Source organism: Apium graveolens, chromosome 7 (genome assembly GCF_009905375.1).
Source record: "Apium graveolens cultivar Ventura chromosome 7, ASM990537v1, whole genome shotgun sequence".
Lineage (NCBI taxonomy): Eukaryota > Viridiplantae > Streptophyta > Magnoliopsida > Apiales > Apiaceae > Apium > Apium graveolens.
In genome coordinates this window covers 12,471,167-12,486,419 of record NC_133653.1, presented here as the reverse complement: position 1 = coordinate 12,486,419, position 15,253 = coordinate 12,471,167, and the positions used below count along the sequence as shown (strand labels likewise).

The window sequence follows — 15,253 nt, the reverse complement described above, 5'->3', positions numbered from 1 at the left end:
AGTATAGGGAGGTTTGTCAGTCATGCCTGAAGGTAGACTATATCTCTGCATATGTGGGATTTCGCTGCCGGAAGTTTGAAACTCACCACATACGCAACCGGAAGGTTACTGCAATAAATAACGGGTGGTTAATCTTTCAGATGGATAATGGGATTGAGGAAGGAGATGTATGCGTGTTTGAGCGGATGAATTACCGTGTACGGAACTTCAATGTTCGTATTATCAAGAGTTATGAAATGATTTGAAATAATACGATGTCATGTAATTGTTAATTTTTATGATCGTAATTGTTAGTTATAGTAAGAGAAAACACAAAAATTAGGATTTAGAGCCCTAAATCCTAATATAAGTATAACAACATTATTTAATCATTAATGTAATTATGAAAGAAAAAAACTTAAAAGAAAGTAAAATTGAAAAGAACAACAATGAGGAAAACACTGCTTCATCGACCAATGGACATAACACACAGGTAAATTTAGTGTTACAAGGGACTAAAAAAATGAATCAGTACCAAAATGCTAAACGAAACTTTTACGTTGTGTTTGGTTCAACGGATGGGAGGGAAGGGGAGGAATTTTAATAGAGGGAAGGGGATGGGAGGGAAAAGATATAATATTAATTCTATTTTGTTGAAGGAAGGGAGGGGAGGGGAGGGGAATTAACTCATTTTTATGTTTGGTATAGGAGGGGAAGGGAGGGGTTTATAATTAAAATTACATATAAGTTTTTTAGGATATATGTAAGTGCTAATAAGGTGTAAGGTCATTTTTGTCAATAAAATTTCTCCACTCCAAAAAACCCCAAATCGGGAGGAAACAAAATAAGACTCGTAAGGGATTCTGGGCCCCTTCATTTCCCTTCCCTCCCCTCTAGAAATATGAACCAAACACATTTTTTATTGTAGAAATCCTCCCATCCCCTCCCCTCATTTTTCTTCCAACCAAACAGGGGCTTAGGATGCAGATAATAGTATAGTACAACTAATTGTAGAGAGATCGGGAATAGTTTGAGCCCATTCCACTCACAACTAAAGCCCAAATATTGCCCAACATCTTCCTCTCAGATTAAGGGCTGTTTGGATGGAGGGATTTGAAACTATAATCTATCATTTTGCATATTCTTCATGCAGGCTGCAGCACCCTCCCCTTACCGTCTTTTTCATCATTCAGCATTCATCCATTATTTTCTTCACATCTGCAATTTCTCTCCGTATATTTTTTATTTTCTCACTAAATACTAATTTGAAGGCACATTATTATTGCATACATGGGTATACAATTCTGATTGTATGTGTATTTAAGTTTTTCACTGGAAATTATGTTCTTTCACTGTGTTCCTAACATGTTTGACCAGAGTCCCCTGAGAACATTATTATAATTTAAAACATTTAAACACAAATTGTATTTATTATAATCTAATGGTAAGGTCTTGTTTATTAATTTATTTTAAAACTTTCAATTTTTTAGCAAAAACTTAATATTTAAAAAAGTTTTTTTTATGATATTCATTCCCATTCCGGAATACAGCAAACATTTTGTAAAATTTCTTCACAATCCTATTTACCCCGTTCCAAGAATCCAAGTTCTTACATTCCCATTCCCAATTCCGATTCTCCGCAACAATGCAAAGGCCGCCTAAGTATTGCTAGTTGCTACATAAACAAATCCTCAAAATAACCATGGCTACGTTGATGGCTCACCAACTTTTTGTTATCTTCTGTTGACGGAGGAATTTGGTAACAACAAAGATTGAGTTTTCTCATCGGAACTAAGATCTGTGACGGTGGTTCTTTGCCGGAAACTTAAGCGGTGTGTAATTGATTGTGGTTGTTTTAGGCTGAGATTGATTAGAGTAAGTGGTGGCTCTCTCTTATCAGCTCTCAACTTCTCACCCTCTCAATGTGCCTACGTACCCTTTATATAGGGATCAAGCCTGACGTAGTTCTTGTAGAACAGGAAGTCTAATGAGTTTAGACTTCTTACTCCTAAGCCCAATAGAAGCCTATCTGATATCCATCTTCCGCTAGCTTTAGGAATGTCCAACTATGAGGCCCAATCGCAAAGGCCCAAGACTCGTCCGTAATCGTAGGACTTCACGGATAGTGCATCTCCCTGCGCAAGGATAACACTCCGCTACAGCTATCTCCCTTGATTTACGAACGCAGGTATAGCCACAGTTGACCCCAAATGCCAGACGCATCCCTGTCCCCCGAATGAGGATAACCCACCAGATAGCAGGACAGGTGATCCCAAGCTCTTGGGTGCAAAGTGCAGGATGATTCCAAAGTTCTCCAACGAGGACACCCGTTGAATACAAGAACAGAGCTCCCAAAGCACACACCAAAGTAAACCCCACATCCCCAACGAGGATACCCGTTGAATACAGGAGGAGGCCTTCAATCATCAGGCATACCCCTGGAGGCCTTCAACCTTTTCACGGACATCCCCCTCCTTGACCGTCTCAAGGAGGGAATTCTTCAAAGAGTACCTGCAACAAATACATTAGTAAAAATAACTCATCATTACTCCCTTCCATGCATGCTTTGTCCTGAGCTCATCCTGGAGAATGCATTTACCACACAGAGGATGCGTCCTAAGCCACTGGGCGCGTCCTGATCTTCATGAAACCAGCATTATTTTTTCCAACAACTACCCCTCACAACATTTCATAGAGACAGGACGCGTTCTAAGCCTTTGGACGCGTACTCCAACCTTCATTGCTAAAAGACCACAATTGCTAGATACTTCCATCACGGTGGACGCGTCTTCTGTTCCCGGACGCGTCCTACACTGGATAGGTGCTTTCAAACCTCCTTATCGCAAAATTATCAATAATAAACATTCCACAAAATGTGGACGCGTCCTACGTTCATGGGCGCGCCTTCTATCTTCCTTGTCCAAGGACCACTTTGGTAAACACTTCCATCAAAGTGGACGCGTCCTACAGACTTGGGTGCGTCACCTCTTTTGCAGTGCCGAGTTTGACTCTAATCAACCCGCGTTTGACCCGAGTCAATCCAATGCCAAATTTTGGGTATAACAACTACCCCCCAAATTCCATTTGCAGTTAAAAACAAAATTGGAATTTCTTTCCAAGCGAAATTTGGCTCAAAATATGTGGACGCGTCATGACAGGAAGACGCGTCTTACTTTCAACTTCTGTATGTGGTGTACAGCTGTCGTCCTTAGAGTTGACCTTCTTCTATAAATACCCTAGTTGCACCATACCACCACCACTATCTCTTTTTCTTTCTCACACAACCGCCATCACCACCTTTTCAAGCAGGAGTTTCGAGGTCCAAATTCCGGTGATCTATCCAGCCATTTCCCTATTTCTTTAGATCAATCCAACCGCCAACTCACAAGGTATACAAATCTTTCTTTACTTTCTTATTTAACTAAGTAAATCGAGTTTAATGAGCAAAAACCCGTTCATATGCTTCGAGTTTCCATGCACCATTCTTAGCTCTCCTTGTATGTATATGTGTATATATCTGTAACTATAACATGTTTTGCTTCCCTGATCTCCCAACTACATGTTTTTAGGATTCTATCATATTTTCCCCAAATTGTCAATAGTCGATTAACATTCCACCATTATAATCATGTTGGACGCGTCTTCCCGGTAGGGCGCGTCCTGTATCTCCTAATTTAAGACATATTTAAGCTATCCCAAACAAAGGTAATATAAGGCCAAAGGTTTATTAGGATGCGTCATTGTAGCACACCCCCTGCGGCAGATTTTTAGGACGCGCCCTTCCAATATCCTTCTTCCATCTTTCTTTTCCTTTCCTTTTTTTTTTTTATAAATGGACGCGTCCTCAAATTTTTATTCATTCTTTTGCAGCTGGAGGACACGTCCTCCTTCTCACCATTTCATCCATTCAAAGCCCTCAACAAACGCCTCGGAATCTACTCCCCACATCTGATAGCTTTTAAACCCGACTTTCCCAACATCCACAGGAGAAACTCCTTCCTTAGAGCAGAAAGACGCGTCTTTCGTTCCCTTAAATCAAAAAACTCTATAATGTCTGATTCCAGCTCCGACTCCATGGACCATGTTCCCATAATTTCAAGAATGGAAAAGAAGGGAGTCAAAAGGCAAAGAACTCTAACTCTCCATACAAGAGCCGCCATCGAAGATTGGACGGACGACGAAATTATCCCTTCTACAAGCCAAAAACCTCAAGGAATGGCCATTTCTGATATGGACACGTCAAATACGCAGGACGCGTCATCTTCCCAGGGCGCGGCTCCTTCTGGGGACGCGTCCCCACACAGTGTAAGTGAATTCGAAAGAAGGATTCCTGACCCTGAGACGTATCCCGTATCTCCTCAAAAGTCTGATCCTCCCCTAGAGCATTGGAAACCTTTAGACATAGAAATAGATTGTGACTGGGCAAGGTTCGGTACCCTTACTAAAGCAGAAAAGAATGCCAAAAGGAAAAGAGAAGGTAAGCTAGCATGTGTTGTCCTTGACTCAACTGCAACCGACTGGGAAATTCAATGGCACATGAAGTACTATGACATGGAGGGCATCTGGGCGCGCCCTCTTCGAACCATGAGGCCACATATTTTTAACATTAAGAATCAAAGGATCCCCCGAATGGTACTTACTCCAAAGCTGATTTCCCTAGGCGTGGGCGCGCCCTTGCATCCATACATTAAGAGAATTTTGAAATGGTACGACGTGGCTCCAGTCCAACTATCACCAAATTCATACAAACTAGCCTGGGCTTTGTACATTATGTACCATAATTTGAGGCTGGGCGCGCCGTCAATGAAAGAGTTCAGCTTCTTTTACAGCATCAGGAAATCAATTCCCGGGTACCATTTTCTGGTAGTCAACAAATGGTTGAACAACAAAGGATTTAACGAAGGCAAAATCAGCCACGAGAGAGACTGGAAGGAACCATTTTTCTACATTTATGACGTCAAAAGGACGCGCGTTCGCTTCAACTTGGAACCAAGTGAGTTCACTGCTCTGGACGCGTCCTATCTTTCAGGACGCGCCTTCTCTTTTATAATCCTTTTCTTTATTTTCCTTGTTGTAACCTATCATCCCTTCTTTTAGACAAAAGGACCCAGAAAGAGCTTACAGGAAAGAAGAAGAAGAGAGCAGAGAAGGTTTTGCAGTACGCTGAAAAACATTTCAACCTCAAAGAAATGATTACTGAGGAGAATTTGAAGAAAATAGGAGCTTTGTCCCCACGAGTGGGTTCTCTCTGCAAATTTCAAGATTTCCACAATGGGAAACCCATCCTCACCGCTTCTGAAAAATCCAAAGGGCTCCAAGCCACAGAAATTATTCAGCCAGACGTCAACAAGAAGGTGGATTTAGAGCAAGGTAAGAAATCAAGACGCGTCACGGATTTAGGACGCGTCATATTTATGCTTACTTTTTTCTTCTTTAGTTTAGCCTAACCTATAAGCGTTACCTTATATATGCATTATCACCTTGGACGCGTCCTAACCCCCTGGCGTGTCTCTTAGGTAAAACGTATCACATCTTTAAGACGCGTCATTCTCACACCCATTTATACATCTTTGCATTCATATATATCTGTCATGCACGTAGACCTTTATATCATGTGATGGGCGCGTCCTACTTTCAGGACGCGTCTTTCTGTACATAACTAATCCCTTTTTATGTTTATATCGCAGATATGGCCTCACTCCCCAAAGGCTTTGCAATTGGGGCTTCCAAAAAACTAAGGGCAAGGAAACAGGCTCCTACAAAAGTTGATCCAAAGGCAAAATTCCCACCTCCTGTTGCAACTCCTTCTCCTCCACCCAAGATAATAGACACTACCGTGTTTGACATTCCTGAGGAGGTAGAGGACGCGCCCTCAAAGCGTCAAAAAACTGTCCCTGATGACCAGTCCTTTGTCCTCAGATATCTGGGCGCGTCCTCAGTGGGTGACTTTTCTGAGGATGAAGTGAGAGGTTGGACCTTCAGGACTGAGCAACAAACAGAGGAGGCTATGGTCAGAGCTGCAGCCGAGCTTCACCTTCATGCCAGGCAGAGTGCCAATATGGCTGCAAGGCTTAGGGCGCGTCTTGCCGTTACTGACACTGCAAAGAGTCAGGCCGAAGACAAGGTCAAATCTATGGAAAAATATATTGCCCTGCTTACCCAAGAAAAAGATGCTGAAATCAGATGCTTGGAGGGGGAGAGGACGCGTCTGGAGATGGAAAAAGCCGTGTTGGAAGGCAATGTCTCCGCAATGGAGAAGCAAATGGACAACGTCATCGCCCTGAATTCCACCATGCAGCTGGAGCTTGACACCCTGAATGATGATAGGTTGCATGGATGGACAGAGGAGAAAAAACTGGTTTATCAGCACGGCTTCCAGGCTGGATTTGAAGAATGGTGCTCTGGGTTCATTGCCAATGATCCAGAGTATACATTCTCAAAGTTTGATGCAGATACCCAGATATGGGTAAATGATTTCAGGGTCAGGGCCGCAGAATCCATCAAGAACAAGAGGATTTTTCTGGGCTTAGAAACAGAGGACGCGTCCCCTGATCCTGCTCCACTTCAGACCCTGCCTCCCCCTGCAGAAGGCCAAGACAAGACACAGGACGTGCCTCCTACTTAGGACGCATCCTTTATCTTTTATGTATTTGAACCATTTAAGGGTGCGGGTCCCTTGAAGCCTTGCAAGTTGTAAAGACTATTTTTGAACATTCACTTGCACTATATTATTTTCATGGGCGCGCCTTGTGTTTAGGGCGCGTCTCCTTTTACTAATTTGTTACTATTTTTACTCCCGTCAAGCAAATATCCATAGTGGGCGCGTCCTCACTAGTTGGACGCGTTTTGTTTGTTTTGGAAAGTGCATGAGCACGGCACTACACTGTAAAGTGCATGAGCACGGCACTACACTGTAGTGTGTTTAACCAAGGCACAAGGCACGATGGGGCACGTCCTAACTGCTTGACATGCCTTAACATTCTCTTAGAAATATTCTTTCAGGGAGGACGCGTCCTCGGTAGGGACTTGCTTTTATTTTTAAATTAAGAGCATCAACCAATATTCCTTGGGCGCGTCCTTGGAAATAGTACACTCCCTAGTTACATTTTTACTCAAGTTCTATTGTTCCTTTTAGCATTCACTACTTCAGCTAACATCCACATAGATCTATCAATCAAGACGCGCCTCACCTTTGATCCAAAATACGTCATCCTTCCCGAAGGACGCGTCTTTGACAAGCACTTTTTCTTTTTTACTCATGTTCTCCATGTCATAGTAACATCCAGTCTAAAGGAGCATCAACCAAGATAACTTGGGCGCGTCCTTGAAAATAGTACATTTTTCTTGAGTTTCATTTATATAAAACCCCAGCTTAGGGCGCGTCCTACATTTAGGACGCGTCATGAGACCAAGAAACTGAGCAAATATCCTTTTCAAAATTTTATTTTAATGCGCTCTGATGTCAAAAGTGCACCAGTCCCACGGCTACTATGCTCTGTGGGGAAATTATTTCTAAAAAATGACCCTTCAACTAGTCCCAAAGTAAGTAGTACATGCACTACCCCCTAGGCTAGGAGGAATTTATTTAATTCTAGACTATAAACTGGGCATAAATCAAAATGATAAAAGAAATACGCAAGGGGCCAAAGCCACGCCTCACTGGTAATACTTTCGGAGATGTTCCGCATTCCAAGCTCGCAGAATTAGCTTCCCGTCCATATCTTCAAGGTGATAAGTCCCCTTCCATAGGATAGACTTTATTCTGTACGGTCCTTCCCAATTAGCTCCAAACACTCCATGTTGGGGGTTCTTTGTATTGGGCATCACTTTCCTAAGTACCAAATCCCCCACCTTCAGCAACTGTCCTTTTACCTTCTTGTTATAATACCTTGTGGCGCGCTGCTGATATGCTGCTAGCCTTAACCGAGAATTTTCCCTCGTCTCCTCTAAGAGATCTAAATGAAGCCTTTGATTAACCTCATCGTCTTCTTTCCCGTAACAGTCTCTGCGAAGTGATCCCGATCCAACTTCCACGGGGACCATAGCTTCGTAACCGTAAGTCAGCATAAACGGCATTTCTCCCGTAGTAGATCGCGGTGTAGTGTTGTATGACCACATCACCTTCGGGAGTTCTTTAGGCCAATTCCCTTTATGTTCCTCCATCTTGGTTTTGAGGGTATGCTTTATTATTTTGTTAACAGCTTCTGTTTGTCCATTGCTTTGAGGATGATAGACTGCCGCAAACTCCTTCTTGATTTTCAACTCCTCACATAGCTGTCGCAACTCCTTGCTATCAAACTGTTTTCCATTGTCGGAGACCAGCTTGTAAGGGATTCCAAACCTACATACAATTGAGTTGAAAACAAAATCTCTGATTTTCTTTGCGGTGATAGTAGCCAGTGGCATAGCTTCCGCCCATTTAGTAAAGTAATCGACCGCAACCACCGCATACTTGACGTCTCCTTTAGCTTTCGGCAATTCTCCGATAAGATCAATTCCCCACATGGCGAACGGCCATGGACTCGCCATAGGCGTCAAGAGTGTAGCCGGCATAGACGAGTAGTTCGCAAAGCGCTGGCAGCGATCACATGCCCTGACGAATTTTGTAGCATCTTCTCTCATTGTGGGCCAATAATACCCTTGGCGCAACACTTTCATTGCCAACGAGCTACCCCCCGAGTGATTGCCACAGATTCCTTCATGCACCTCTCTTAGGATGTAATTTCCTTCTTCTTCTTCAACACACCTGAGCAGAGGTTGGTTGAACCCTCTCTTGTATAGGACTTCATCGTATATCACATATCTTGCGGCTTGATAACGGAGTCGACGAGCCATAAACTTATCCTCGGGGAGTGTTCCCTTGCGAATGTAAGCTAGAATGGGCGTCATCCATGTTTCCTTGGGAGCCTCATCCACTTGCATAGTTTCTATCTCTGGGATACTAGGAACCTCCTGGATTTCAAGAGGGATGGATCCTAACAATACAGCCTCTTGTTGTGACCCCATTTTTGCCAAAGCATCTGCATTACTGTTTTTCTCCCGCGGAACGCATTCCAATCTAACTTCTTTGAACATTCCAATCAGGCGCTGTGCACATCTCAAGTATAATTCTGTTCGCGGGCCTCGCGCTTGAAATCCCCCATTCACCTGATTCACTACCAACTCTGAGTCACTTCTTGCAATTAAGTTTCGCACTCCCATTTCCAGAGCGATTTTCAGGCCATTAATCAGCGTCTCATACTCCGCATCATTATTAGTTGCATAAAACTTGAAATGAATTGTGCTCATCAGGTGGTGGCCTTCCGGAGACACAAGTACTATACCCGCACCTGCTCTTCCATTGTTAACCGCCCCATCCACATGCAAGATCCACCAAGGATGCGGAAACTCCTCCAAAGACTCCTCGGCATGAGGTGGATATAGCATTACTAAAGCTTTATCATCAATTTCAGAATCAAATTCCAACAAGAAATCGGCTAAGGCTTGCCCTTTTATCGCTGTTCGAGGCACATATTCCAAATCAAACTGTCCCAACTCCACAGCCCATTTCAGCATTCTACCTGATGACTCTGGTTTGTGCAGGACCTGTCGCAGCGGGTACGCCGTACGAACTTCAACTCTATGGGCTTGAAAATACGGTCGCAATTTTCTTGACGCAAGAATCAGGGCGTAAACCAGTTTCTCCATATTTGTGTAGCGAGTTTCAGCGTCGTGTAACCGCTTGCTCACGTAGTACACTGGTGATTGCTGCACATCTTCCTCTCTTACCAGAACTGCACTGATCGAATATTCAGACACTGCGAGGTACAATATTAGATTTTCCCCATCCAACGGCTTTGACAACATGGGAGGATGTCCCAGTTGCTCCTTGATTCTTTTGAAAGCCTCTTCACATTCTGACGTCCGTACAAAGTCTTTCCCAGCTAATTTAATCGCCTTGAAAAACTCCTTGCATCTATCAGACGACTTGGAAACAAATCGATTTAACGCGGTGATTCTCCCAGTCAAACTCTGCACCTGTTTCACATTGGTAGGTGACTTCATGTCCAATAATGCCTTGATCTTCGCGGGGTTGGCCTCAATTCCCCTGTGGTTGACAATGAACCCGAGAAACTTGCCCGACTCCACGCCGAACACACATTTCTGCGGATTTAATTTCATACGAAACCTCCTCAGAATATTAAACATCTCCATCAGGTGCTTGATATGGTTAGTTGTCGCTTCAGATTTCACCAGCATATCGTCCACATACACTTCCATGGTTCTCCCGATTTGATCTTTGAACATCATATTCACCAACCTCTGGTAGGTTGTGCCAGCATTAATCAAACCAAACGGCATTCCTATGTAACAGTATAATCCCATGTCCGTAATAAAGGATGTATGTTCTTGATCGGGGCCATACATTGGAATTTGATTGTATCCGGAGTATGCATCCATAAAACTCAACAACGCATGCCCCGCCGTCGCGTCAACCAACTGATCGATTCTTGGCAGCGGGAAGCTATCCTTTGGACAGGCCTTATTGAGATCCGTGAAATCCACACATGTCCTCCACTTCCCATTCGGTTTCTTCACCAGTACTGGATTTGCAATCCATTCGGGGTAGAACGATTCTTTGATCAACCCCACCTCCAACAACCGGTCTACTTCTTCTTTTAATGCTATCGCCCTTTCTCCACTTACTGGGCGGCGTTTCTGACGTATACATTTGCAATTTGGGAGGATATTCAAACGGTGACACATTACTTCCGGGTCGATCCCTATCATATCTGAATGACTCCATGCAAAAACATCAAGATTTGCAATTAGAAAGCGGGTAAGACCTCCTCTCATCTCATCATCCAACTGAGATCCCACTTTCAAAACCTTGCTCGGGTCATTTTTATCAACTGGAATAGATATTGTGTCTTCGGCCGGTCCCGTTTTTTCGGTGGGCATAGGGATCCTGGGATCCAAATTGAAATCAAAGTCTCGGGGGTCTTCAACTTCCACTTTTTCATCTGAGGGCGCGTCCTCGTTTGGAGGAGCATCAACCTCAACTTCATTCAAGGGCGCATTCTTCTTTTGAGGAGCATCAACCTTGAAGTTATTGCCGAGACCTTGCAAAATCTCACTTCTTCCTTCCAACTTTTCCCCGTTAACCTCTTTCTGTATGATTCCCTCTGTATGACTCACCACCACTTCTTCTACACTACGGATTTTCGAAACACGTCCCTGCGTCACAAAAGAGTTCCCAGAGGTATTGGTTTCTTCCTTCCCGGGGTTTTCAATAAAATAGTGAGCATGGACCTCTCCACTTGGTTTTGTATGAATATCTTCTATATCTTTGAATGGGAGACCTTTCCCTTCATACCTTCTTCTGCAAAATTCCTTGACAGCCTTGTGATAGCAGTCGCGTGACTCATACTGTGACCCTCTCAGACTGCCAACTCTGTTTGGCGTTGGGAATTTTATCATCAAGTGGTGTATCGATGTTATCACCCTGAACGCTCGCAACCAAGGTCTGCCGACCAGCACATTGTGCGCGGAATCCTGATCTAGCACCTTGAAATCTATTATTTGAGTAACCGACAAAGCTCCTTCCCCGAGCGTGACGGGAAGCCTGACCGAACCCATAACTCTCACGGCTTCCCCAGTAAAGCCATAGACGTGTGCATCTTCGAAATTCATGTCGCTATCTGGGAAACCCAGCTTTTTGTAGGTGCTGTAGTACAAGATGTTTGTAGAACTCCCATTATCCAAGAAAACTCGATGTACGTTCATTGCCCCAATAAGCATGGTAATCACCAACGCATCGTTGTGAGGATGATGCACCCACCTAGATTCTTTTTCCTTGAACGTAATATCAGCGGACTCCCCCTTAAAGATCTTCGGGGGTCTGTCTTCCAAGCTGTGGATGTTGGTGAGCGGTGGATGTCTCGCTTCTCTCGCGTTTCTTTCCAGTGCTCGATTACTATCACCAACGAAAGGGTGTCCTCCAAAAATTGCCCTAATACTGCCGGCCCTCTGAAACTTGACCTCTGCTGTTTTCTCAACATCCTCCGCCCGCGGGGGCTGTCTTTCATCTTTACCCTTGCCATCAAGCCCCCTACGTCGCTTCACCTTGTCAATCCATTCTCCCAGGTGTCCAGCCTTGATCAATTCCTCAATCTCATCCCGCAGGTGACGACACTCGTGGGTGTCATGGCCAGTAGACTCATGGTAGTCACAATACTTCTTTTTATCTATGCTTCGCCATGATGTTAGACGGTCGGGCTTCTTGAAGATTCCCCTATCCTTATTTACCTCGAAGATATGATCAATGGACGCTGCCAGCGGTGTATAATTGCTGACTCTTCTCTCGTAGTTCGATGGTGGGCTCCATTCTCTTCGCGAGCTCACAGCATTTACCCTGTTAGGGCTTCTGGCGTTTCGCCGATAATCCGGGCTCACGGATCTGTCCCTTCTCTTGGATCGCCCCTTGGAGTTATAAGTATTGTCATTCTTTTTTGTTTATGTAAGCAACTGCTCGATTGCTTTGAACGACTCTGCCTGCGCAAGCACATCAGCCAACGATACTGGGTCCTTCCCTTGTAGGTGCTTCCAGAAATCCGTCCCCACACGCAACCCAGCTATAAGCAATATTTTCAACGTTTCATCAGTTGCACCCCTCACCAAAGTAGATTCTGCGTTAAACCTCTTGAAATACGAAGTCAAACTTTCTCCTTCCTTTTGTTTCACATTAGCCAGCGTGGTAACAGGTGGTGTGTACTTCACCGCGGCTTGGAATTGTGTCAAAAACAAAGTTTTCATCTGTTCCCAGGATGTAATTACACCTGGACCAAGTTTTTGGAACCACTGCTGAGCGCCTTCTCTGAAAGTGGCTGCCAAGAGACGGCATCGAGCCAAATCAGGTACTTGATATACATCCATTTCAATGTTAAAACTCCCCAAGAATTCCACAAGATCAGAGTTCCCGTGGAAACGCAAGTCATTGGTTGTGTTCCGGTATCCCGCGGGCAATTGCGCCTCCCTCACGACAGCAGCAAAAGGAGAAGGAACTTGCGCAGTCGCTGTCACTCTTCCTCCCTCAAGATGGTTGAGCAACCTCTTAAGGTCGTTCACATTAAACGTCCCTACCCCAGGAATGGTTTGAACATTAGGCTGCTGGGGTTGCTCTGCGACTTGCTGAAATTCCCCTTGATTACCCCCCGGGTGTGGCGGAGGATCTCGCCGCCCTTCGCCCTGAGGTTGCGGCGGTGGCGCGTTACCATTTTGGTCCTGGATATTTTCCCGTGCGCGAGGTTCATCTTGACCGCGTCTCGGAATTTCATCATTGTTCTGCATTCTTATTTGAATTCGCCTGTCGTCATGGTCATGAGGACGCGCCCCAGACCCATTACCAGTAACGGCGGGGGCATCTCCAGCGGAGTGCGCTCCACCTCTCCTACCATTGTAAGGGGCTCTTCCGTATTGATATCCCATTTTTCCTCATCCATTCCTCTGATATCCCCGGTAGAAATTCCCGGGCCTTCCTCGCGGAGGGGCACGCTCGTGCTCGCGGTGCCGCATCCCGTCATCCTTTTGGAATGCGGGGGGCACACGCGTCGTATCACGGGGCCTCGCTTCTCCGGCGTTTCCTTCCTTTTGCCATTCTACCAGCAACATCCTCAAATCGTCGTCCTCCAACCTTATGCCAAGCCTCCTTTTCAAGGCTGAAAGATCCCTTCCTCCCTCGTCTTGGTTTTGAATGTCCTCCGCACGACGACGCTCGTCCATCGTACGCCCGGACCTATGCGGGTGTGGTACTACCTGGTTGCCTAGGCGTGGCCTTTCTTTGCCTTCAGTGTCCTCATCCGCAAGCTCCACAATAGGTTCTACATCATCCGAATACTCCAAACGTCATGGAGTGATTCGCGGGTTTTCCCGGCTCCCTTGGGTATCTCCTTCAACTACAGGGGCTTTCCCCAAGGCATGACCATGACGGGGGAAACGGCGACCTCTCCTCGTCTTTCGACGCTCCACCGTGTTTAGTCTTGAGTTAAAGCTGTTAAGAGTATCCCCCATGCGATATAATTGCTCCAATATATCAGCGTTACTGATGAGAACTGGAGGTGTCCCCCCTACATTCGGAGCCCTTGGTGGATCCGCCATGTTTCTGGGAACGTAAGGTTCGTGGCGAGTATAGCGCCCCCCGCCTTCTCCTTCAGACCTGCTGTCACTTCCATCATAAGAACTTCCATCACGATTGTAAGACATCTTTTCCTCCTAAGATTATGACCTTAGTTAGCCCCCTCCTTCTAGCGCCAATTTGTTGACAGAGGAATTTGGTAACAACAAAGATTGAGGTTTCTCACCGGAACTAAGATCTGTGACGGTGGTTCTTTGCCGGAAACTTAAGCGGTGTGTAACTGATTGTGGTTGTTTTAGGCTGAGATTGATTAGAGTAAGTGGTGGCTCTCTCTTATCAGCTCTCAACTTCTCACCCTCTCAATGTGCCTACGTACCCTTTATATAGGGATCAAGCCTGACGTAGTTCTTGTAGAACAGGAAGTCTAATGAGTTTAGACTTCTTACTCCTAAGCCCAATAGAAGCCTATCCGATATCCATCTTCCGCTAGCTTTAGGAATGTCCAACTATGAGGCCCAACCACAAAGGCCCAAGGCTCGTCCGTAATCGTAGGACTTCACGGATAGTGCATCTCCCTGCGCAAGGATAACACTCCGCTACAACTATCTCCCTTGATTTATGAACGCAGGTATAGCCACAGTTCACCCCAAATGCCAGACGCATCCCTGTCCCCCGAATGAGGATAACCCACCAGATAGCAGGACAGGTGATCCCAAGCTCTTGGGTGCAAAGTGCAGGATGACTCCAAAGTTCTCCAACGAGGACACCCGTTGAATACAAGAACAGAGCTCCCAAAGCACACACCAAAGTAAACCCCACATCCCCAACGAGGACACCCGTTGAATACAGGAGGAGGCCTTCAATCATCAGCCATACCCCTGGAGGCCTTCAAGCTTTTCACGGACATCCCCCTCCTTGACCGTCTCAAGGAGGGAATTCTTCAAAGAGTACCTGCAACAAATACGTTAGTAAAATTAACTCATCATTACTCCCTTCCATGCATGCTTTGTCCTGAGCTCATCCTGGAGAATGCATTTACCACACAGAGGACGCGTCCTAAGCCACTGGGCGCGTCCTGATCTTCATGAAACCAGCATTATTTTTTCCAACAACTACCCCTCACAACATTTCATAGAGACAGGACGCGTCCTAAGCCTTTGG

General features: G+C 45.2%; 2 protein-coding genes across 2 annotated transcripts; both read right to left on the bottom strand.

The window, feature by feature from the left end:
* Positions 1 to 7,635: 7,635 nt before the first annotated feature.
* LOC141673269 (uncharacterized) lies at positions 7,636 to 8,022 on the bottom strand. Its single transcript, XM_074480001.1, has one exon. It carries the CDS (start codon positions 8,020 to 8,022, stop codon positions 7,636 to 7,638), a length of 387 nt encoding a protein of 128 aa, XP_074336102.1.
* Positions 8,023 to 8,272: 250 nt separating this feature from the next.
* LOC141673268 (uncharacterized) lies at positions 8,273 to 13,541 on the bottom strand. Its single transcript, XM_074479999.1, has 9 exons — positions 13,365 to 13,541; positions 12,880 to 13,071; positions 12,514 to 12,774; positions 10,969 to 12,084; positions 9,540 to 10,458; positions 8,929 to 9,413; positions 8,726 to 8,838; positions 8,425 to 8,572; positions 8,273 to 8,320 (listed from the first exon to the last, which is right to left on the bottom strand). The coding sequence occupies exons 1-9, from the start codon at positions 13,539 to 13,541 to the stop codon at positions 8,273 to 8,275; spliced, it is 3,459 nt and encodes a 1,152-aa protein (XP_074336100.1).
* Between the last annotated feature and the right edge of the window lie 1,712 nt (positions 13,542 to 15,253).